The sequence below is a fragment of the Prionailurus viverrinus genome, chromosome B1, assembly GCF_022837055.1.
Source record: "Prionailurus viverrinus isolate Anna chromosome B1, UM_Priviv_1.0, whole genome shotgun sequence".
Taxonomy (NCBI): Eukaryota; Metazoa; Chordata; class Mammalia; order Carnivora; family Felidae; genus Prionailurus; species Prionailurus viverrinus.
In genome coordinates this window covers 119,254,136-119,263,200 of record NC_062564.1, presented here as the reverse complement: position 1 = coordinate 119,263,200, position 9,065 = coordinate 119,254,136, and the positions used below count along the sequence as shown (strand labels likewise).

At 37.5% G+C, this 9,065-nt stretch overlaps 1 protein-coding gene across 1 annotated transcript in view; it reads right to left on the bottom strand.

The window, feature by feature from the left end:
- Positions 1 to 1,658: 1,658 nt before the first annotated feature.
- Positions 1,659 to 9,065, bottom strand: part of TACR3 (tachykinin receptor 3) — an 84,291-nt gene continuing 76,884 nt past the window's right edge. Inside the window, exons 4-5 of the mRNA XM_047856119.1 lie at positions 4,542 to 4,738; positions 1,659 to 2,148 (exon numbers count right to left, since the gene is read on the bottom strand). Coding sequence (XP_047712075.1) covers positions 1,836 to 2,148; positions 4,542 to 4,738 — 510 coding nt within the window. The 3' untranslated portion in view covers positions 1,659 to 1,835. The remainder of the gene's footprint in view (positions 2,149 to 4,541; positions 4,739 to 9,065) is intronic.

The following is a 9,065-nucleotide window of genomic DNA, read 5'->3' as shown; positions in this document are numbered from 1 at the left end:
TAGATGCTTCCTCAGGACCATTAGGTCACTTCTTTCTAGGGGGTTTCTGAATTATTTAAATAGACAAAATACACCTCTCTGTGGAGTTGTGTATATCATACTCTTGTTTGCCTACTATTAGTTCACATACATCCAAAATATTGTCCTGCTTTCTATTCTAACAGTTGATTCACCTTTCTACATATGTTTATTAGTATATACAGGTAGTACATAGACTTTCTTTTCTAAGGATTTTCATTTGAGTATATCTTCTGATACTTTCCCCTAGTCCTTACACATTTTTCAGTGGGAGGAGAAAGAGGATAAAGATGCTCCAAAATTGATAAAGTTGATGTCCAACTTCTTTGTTTCTCTTTGAGTTCTGGGGGAGAGACACTTCTTTGGTGCTGGTAGATATTCCTGTCTGCCATAATAATTATGAGTTTCTATCTTTAATTCTTGCCTACAAAAATTGGTAACCCAGTTTCAGAGACAATTGGGATTCTCCCCTTCATTAGAAGGCATCTTTAGTGTTTTATAATCTGCCTATTTTCTTTAAAAATTTTTTTTTAATGTTTCTTTATTTTTGAGAGAGAGACACACACAGAGCGAGAGCAGGAGAGGCGTAGAGAGAGAGAGAGAGGGAGACACAAAATCTGAAGTGGACTCCAGGCTCTGAGTTGTCAGCACAGAGCCTGATGCAGGGCTCAAACTCACGAACCATGAGATCATGACCTGAGCCGAAGTCAGATGCTTAACCGACTGAGCCACCCAGGCGCCCCTATAATCTGCCTATTTTCTAAAAATTTTTAAGTATTTGTGAAAAATAAAGAGGATCATAGGAATTTGCTTTGTCCTTTTAAGATCCTAACTTTGACTATTTCTTAGCTTGGTATTTTAAAATATGTAACGGTCAAAAAGTAAAGGATTTTTTTTTCTTTTGATGCCACTTTCTCAGAAAAAATAATAAAAAGAGTGACATGTATGTTGTATAATAATTTTACTAGATTTCCTTTCCAGTTACATTTCATGGAGAAAAATCTTTAAATCTTTAAAATTTTTCATTCTTCCAAATGAGTTCATTTGAGTAAAGATTTTCATTAATTCCTACTCTTTGAGGCTAATTTTCTTTCATTCTAATGAGAAAAATGAGTCATTTAACTTTTTTCTGTTTTATTAGATGAAAATGTTTAATTTATATAGATTTTGTTGTCACTCACCACAAACTTCTTTAATCTTTTGGAAAAATCATATGTCACTTTAGTGTCACAAATACATATGCAATTTTAAAATTCCTTTTATTTTTAAAAAAGTTTATTTTGAGAGAGAGAGGAAAAAAAAATCATGAGTGCAAGTGGGGGAGGAGCAGACAGAGAGAGAGACAGAGAGAGAGAGAGAGAGAGAGAGAGAGAATCCTAAACAGTCTCCTCCCTGTCCATGCATGGCCTGACTAGGGGCTTGAACTCACCAACAGTGAGATCATGACCTGAGCGGAAATCAAGAGTCTGATGCTTTAACCGACTGAGCCATTCAGGCACCCCTGTAATTGCAACTTTTAAATGAGAAAAATGGAACATTTTAGAAGTATTTTTCAGATCTATGTTTAGTTTGTTGCATGTAATAATTTGGAATTTTCAAAGCATAAATTAAGAGCCCATTTTATTTTTGAGGGGGTAAATCTCTTAATAGTGTCTTTGTTACATTTCTCTGCTACCTTTCTCAATTGAAGCAAAGCTGCTCCAAAATTGCCCTCTGTTTCCAGAGAGTAGGTAAGACAGGACTGCTAAACAGGAGAATGGGGGCTTATGCTGGCACCATGATGCCCTAACGCTAGTCTTGCACTTCAGAAAATGGATTTAGGAATATTCATCCACGGAGGTATAGGGTGAACTTATGAAGCTTGACGTGGTGGAGGCAGATTTGGAATTCCTGCGGGAACAGCCACTGAAACTTGGGTCTCTTGGGGTTGCTTTCTTCTTTCGACTGGCTTTGGAGTTGTCTGGGTCACTGGGCTCAAACACCACTGTCACGGACTCCATCCTGGTCACCGTGTAAAGGCTGCTTTGCCGAGTCGGGTGAAACCTGGTGGTCTTGAGCTCCAGCTCATCATAGCTAGAAACTTCAATGAAAGGGCACCAGCGAAATGCTCTCTTGAAGCCAGCTCGAAATCTGAAGAGAAAGAAGCAGGCCACAGAGAGAAAAAGCCATGTTTTCAAGTGGAAATTTCCTTCAATTGCCACAGAAAACCCTATTTAAGGCAATTAAACACAATCAGTTTTTGAATTTGATTTTCTAGTCAAACTCTTAAAATGTATGCCGCACTATTGGTACTAATCTTTTAAGTTTTCTTCATGAATTGACTCTTAACTTCCTATGAGTTAGAAGCAAGTCATTGAATAGTAAAGTTGTCCAGCATCAGGTAATCCATATGCCAAAGAAACAGTGTACATTTCTTCAGTAATTTATACATCTGCATAAGTGTACTTGAATTAGGCTTGCCAGTTAAGGCACTTAAAAATGATGCATTTGAAAATAGCTTCTTTTAGAAATGATTACACATTTATAAATTAAAGTCTCATTTAATGTTAGAATTAATTACTAACCTTGATGGTTTTTATCTAATCATATGTGAAAATACAAAATCCTTTGCTTTGTAAACCATTAAGTGAAGTTGATGAAAAACAGATGTACTCCTTGTGGGGTGGCTTGAATTGATATATGCTTTATGCAGTTAATGAAAGAAAAGAAGAATTAAGTAATTAACAAACGTAAAGCACTGCATAGTGGAGGCCAACTGGAAAGAGAGCCTAGGATTTAGCTTACAGTTACTTACATGAAGTTCTGTTTCTAGTTGTGCTCAAAACACATTGGTTTATTTTTTTTTTTTTAATTTTTAAATGTTTATTTATTTATTTTTGAAAAAGAGAGAGAGAGAGAGAGAGAGAGAGAGGAAGAGAGAGCACACAGGCAGGGGAGGGGCAGAGATAGGGAGACACAGAATCTGAAGCAGACTTCAGGCTGTGAGCTATCAGTACAGAGCCCGACACGGGGCTGAAACCCGCGAACTGTGAGATTATGACCCGAGTCAAAGTCAGACGCTTAACCGACTGAGCCACCCAGGTGCCCCAGAACACACTGGTTTATTAAGGGAATTATCAATCTTCTGAAATTTAACCATGCCCTTCCATGTTCTGACCATTACAACCAAGACGATTTTATCTGGAAATGACATTTTATGATTCTTTCCAGTCTTAAATCTGACTACACTCAAATACTGCTTTTTAAAAAGTTTACTTTAAAAGTAGCTTTTCCTGGGGCGCCTGGGTGGCTCAGTCGGTTGAGCGTCCGACTTCGGCTCAGGTCATGATCTCACAGTCAGTGGATTCGAGCCCCGCATCAGGCTCTGTGCTGACAGCTCAGAGCCTGGAGCCTGCTTCGGATTCTGTGTCTCCCTCTCTCTCTGCCCCTCCCCCACTCATGCTCTGCCTCTCTCTCTCTCTCTGTCAAAAATAAATAAACACTAAACAAATATTTTTTTTAAGTAGATTTTCCTTAGCGTCTGGGTGGCTCAGTAGGTTAAGCGACCAACTCTCCCTTTCGGCTCAGGTTATGATCTCACAGTTTTGTGAGTTTGAGCCCTGCATTGGGCTCTGTGCTGACAGTGCAGAGCCTGCTTGGGATTCTCTCTCTTTCTCTCTCTCTCTCGGCCCCTCCCCTGCTCATGCTCTCTCTGTCTCTTTCAAAATAAACTTCTTAGAAAAAATTGAAAGTAGCTTTTCCCTGGCCACCTCAATTTCTTCAGAACTCATTTCCATGGAGGCTGCACCCTCTCTTACTCACTGACCTCATTATATAGGAAGGAGGGTTGGAATTCTCCTTGCCCTGACTGTTGCTTCTAGAACCCTCGCAGCAACATCCTCTATTTTGAAATGTATTTACAAAACATCCTTCTTAATAGAGTCTACTCACATATGCCATCATCTTTTCATTTTGTAGAAATTATCTGTACATTTCTATGAATTATCTTAATTTCTTTGAACTGGGCATTTTTTTTTTCCTGCGCAGACAAAATTCTGATGGGTTTGGAGGCAGAAATAAAAATTTCCCAGTTAGAACTTCTAAGCATATTGTTTTGAGAATGTAATGGTTAAGGTGGGATACTTCATAAAGTAGGAGGAAGTCTAGAAAAAAAATCATGCTCTGTACTCCTGTCAGTGAATTTTTCAATTTTTCCTTCTTTTTGCATTAAAAATTCTTTTTAATATTTCTTTATTTTTGAGAGAGAGAGACACAAAGCACAGATGCGGAAGGGGCAGAGAGAGAGGGAGACACAGAATCATAAGCAGGCTTCAGGCTCTGAACTGTTAGTGCAGAGCCTGATGCAGGACTCGAACCCACGAACTGTGAGATCATGATGTGAGCCAAAGTCAGATGCTTAACCAACTGAACCACCCTGGCACCCCTTACTTTTGCATTTTTAGTGCAAAAGGGGGAACAACATTATATGCTTTCAGCTAAACCAGGAGTGGCAAGAAACTTGCATTTAGTAATTTTGCTTTTACCTTTTATTCAAACAGCAGTAGATGATGGGGTTGTACATGGTAGAGCTCATTGCCAGCCAAAAACTAGCCAGGTAGACCTGCTGGATGTATTTCCATCTATTCAGCTGTTGATAGATTGCTGTGAGGATGAAGTAAATATGATAAGGCAGCCAGCAGATGGCAAATGTCACCACGACAATTATCATCATTTTTACAACCTAAAAGGAAAGAAGTAAAGAGGTCAGTTTTGGAAAATTCAAAAAGTCATTAAATGTACTGCAAATCATATTTTTCTGCCAATATAGTTAAATACATGGCATGCTTAAGGCTTAGTATTAGAAAAGTAAGAGGTAATACAGGGACAGCTGCCTAAGGTAAGCCTCAAGAAAGCATGCTAATGTCACTAATCCTTCTTTACCTAGCCCACATGAATGGGTGGCACTAACTCAAACAGAAACAAATGTATCTTAACTGGCATGAAGACAATAAGTGTTTACAAAAATCCAAAGAGTTTAGGGGAGAGAGGAGCAAGATTTGGCTGTGCTAGCCTGCACAGTAAAATAGCAGAGATATTATACCTAGACAAACTGCTGCATCACTGGGGATAATTTAGGCTGTAAGAGCTGGGCTGGTTCCTCAGTATTTATTATAGCCTGACTATAGTGAAGACTATTTGGTTTTCTTTACTCTCATACCATGCTCATGAGGCAACCTTCTGAATATTAATATGGTTTCTCTTATAATCTGATATTGGGGAAGGTTTCTCTGCATAGTGATGATGAATATTCACATTAGTCTGAGGAAATATCATTAACTTTAAATTTGTAAATAGGCAATCATCTGGCTTATACATTAGGTCTTTTGGTAAGCATGAATCATTTCCTCGGTTTCCACACCTCTGAAGCAAAATATTCTAGAAAGCCCTGGCCGCAGAATATCAACCTGTATTTCTCTACCTTTAGGCCTTAAGTTCCTAAATGGCAAAGAGAATGTCTTAATTATCTTAATATCCCCAGCATCTAGCACAATCCCAAGTACATAGCTGAACATAAACAATTAGATATAGAATGAACGAAAAATGAATGACAGTGTACAATTTGCAATAGTGGGTTGAATGAGAGGATGTTTTATGTGTCCCTAAATAAAATAAAATCTGTGCATTGTCTGTGACTATAAGAAAGGTAAACTCAAAGTAGCTTGGCTTTGTGTGGAAAAGGAAATAATACTACTATCCTATGATGACCTCATTTAACATTTCTCATTAGCAATCTCTCTACTAAATTTGTTCATACTTCTTTTGGCAATATGGAAATAGTAAAATGTTTAGAATAATATATGCTAAATAAACTAACTTGGGAGCTTACCCATAACAGATCAGAACACAAATCAGAGAAAGTCTTGACATAAATGACCTATGGGGCATCTTAGAACTATGGAAACACACTATTTATGACCTGGCTTGTCATTTCTCTGCAGGCTAGGGATTCAGATGAAATGTTGGCAAGGTTAAGAGTCAGGAGAGATTCTAGAACAAGACAAATCATGAAGTGGATCACTGTGGAAGGCAAAGCTTTCCTAAGGGTCTCATCACTCTAACATCCACGTGACTAGCATTGATCTGATGGACATTGGTCATCAGAGCTGAAGATCCAGGTCAATAGCTCACAGAATGTCATCACTGGCTGCACCATCTAAAGCCTTTTTTCTCAGTGCTCTTTAAACTGCATTTCCACCCCCTGAAAAGCTATGTTCAGATTTCTGCATTTATCTCTCCTATTTCTCATTCATGGATTTGTGGCATACAAGTTAAGAGTTATATTTTATTACAATTCACACTTATACAATAACTTATTAGTTGGTTTTCAATGTGTTTTAAGAAACTGAGGCAAAGACCAAGAGTTTTGACCGCTATGGTTCATGAAACTAGGCTAGATTTTATTTATTTTTTAATTTTTAAGTATATATTTTTTATTTTTTTATTTCAAGAGAGGGAATGGGAGGGGCAGAGAGAGGGATGGGGAGAATCCCAAGCAGGCTCCATGCTGTCACTGTAGAGCCTGATGCTGGGCTCGAACTCATGAACTGTGAGGTTATGACCTGAGCCGAAATCAAGATTCAACCAACTCAGTCAACCAACTGAGCCTCCCGGGTGCCCTTAGGCTAGAGTTTTAAAAGTAAGATTTTTAATTCTTTTTTCCCCCTTGCCTACAGTTAACATTTATTGAGTGTCTGGTAGGTCTCAAAAACAGTGTAGAGAAAAATAATGAATAGAGGACAATTCCTTATCTTGAAGAAGCTTACAATATAATGAAAAAAATGTAAATTAAAAAATGCATGAATATAAACATGTATATAAAATTGAAATAATATTTATAAGAACTTACTAGTTTATTTTAAGCAAGAATGACACAGTGCATGGTAACTGTAGTCTCAGGGGATGTAAGAGGAATGAAACAAGTTCTATTGCCTTTTTATCTTGAACATATGAACATCATACTATTCCTTGAACATGATAGGCAAGCTCCTGCCCAAAAGTATTCTCCTTCCAGAACATTCTTCCCGTAATTATTCCCACTGGTAACACCCTCATCTCCTTCACGCCTTGGTACAGCTGTCACTTTCTCTGCTACTCCTATTCTGACCGACCTGTTTAAAATTGCAGTCTGCCTTTCCAGTTCCCAACCCCTTAGCTTGCTCTTTCTTTTCAGTTTTTTATGTTTATTCTTTACTTTCTGTCTCCTCATGCTAGAATATAAAAGGGCAAGAATTTTCTTCTTACTTTGTTTGTTGATGCATTTCAGGCACATAGGCTGGACTTCACATATAATCAGCTCAAAAAATGTTTTAAATTAATGAATGAAAATGAATACAAAATGAAAGAAACTAAAGGACATATAGTTGGTTAAGAGATGTCCATAATTTTATCCAGTCATTGATTACTGGTATCATTTGTCCTCCAAGTTTAAAATGGGCATGCATATATAAAATGAGCATGACATTTTATTGCTGTTTCATATTTCTAGGCAAACAAATTCAAGAGTATGAGCATACAAACAATATAACCAATATATTTTTTGGGGTGCATGAAAGCATTAAATTTTATTCTGAATAAGTGTTAAGGGCAAAAAAAAATCTGTAACAATGTGAACAAGGTACAGGCTACTATGTTAAATATGGTATGAACAAATATGCATAAACACTTCTTTGAATGCTTTTTTGCAGGCTGACCACAAACTCCCTATGCATGAAATTGTTTTCCAATAATAGTTAAAGACGTACAAAGGCTATCAGAGTCTTTTACGTGACTTCCAACCACGTGGAAGAAGTCCATAATGGGGGAAAATTAAAGTGTAAGTGGAGAATTAAATGAAAATGCCTCTGGAAGAGAAGTTTCAGATAACTTCTAATTCACATATATAGAGCCTTACGGACCTTGATATAAAACATTTCAAAACTTATTTGACAATGTTTAGGAAAAATCTAAAAGACCCTAAAAGAAAAGATCTTTCACAGTGAAACACGGCTATAATATATTTCATTCATTTATTTCTATAAAATACATTTTGACTGTTAGCTTCAGTCTCTGCTCACAAAACCTTGTGGAATTATTTCTGATATCAAACTTTCAGGACCCAGGTTTAATGTAAATGCAAAAGTGGGGTCTTGGGTGGGAGTAATTGCATTACTTTGTGAAGTGCCAAAGTCATGAAATTGTAATCCTACTCTTTAAATTGCTAAGGAAAAGAACACTTTGAAACACAAACCATGAGCAGTGACAGCTGTGCACATGCTGTGAGCAGTTCCCCTGTGTTTCATGGCTGGACAATGGCACTAGAACATAAATACTAGGCAGGAAAGGCATTCAGTTGGTAGACTTCCTAAAAATCCCGAAATTTTTAGGCAAGATAAAGAGACTGAAATGGAGATGATTCAAATCTTTCATCATGTCCTAACAAATTTTGTTGTGACTTGATAAAAACATTGATTGATGTTGAGTATTACATGAAGCTGAGACATGCGCCTGCCTCTGAGACAAGGGGATTTGTTTTCCATGGCAACATGGACAGTTGTGGCTACCCACCACTGTCCTTGACACAGACATTTCTTAGCAGGAGGAAGAAGGGAGGTGTGACAAGCAAACATAGGCAGGATAGAAATGCATGTCTTGGTTAGTGAAAATGAGCTTTGGGCACCTTTTCTTAGTGTATCAAAGGGGAAAAAAAATCTTTGATTTTTGTATCCTGTACAGGTTAGACTGGAATGCCTGCAGCTGTTCTTATCTTTCATATTAAATTAGTGTAGGGTGGATGATTTTGAGGTTTAGGTCATAAAAGAAAAAATGTTTAAGTCTAGGAAATGAAATAAAATACTGCCAACCGTAAAAAAAATCTAGGAGTCATATTCTTCAGTGCAGGATTTATTCTTTATAAATATCCGAACTGGAAATTACCAACTCCATGTGAGAGCAAGTTTCTTGTTTTGATTAGAACCTCTTCAGAACGTGCATTCTGGAGGACCATCCCATGGATCACACCCTAACACTGG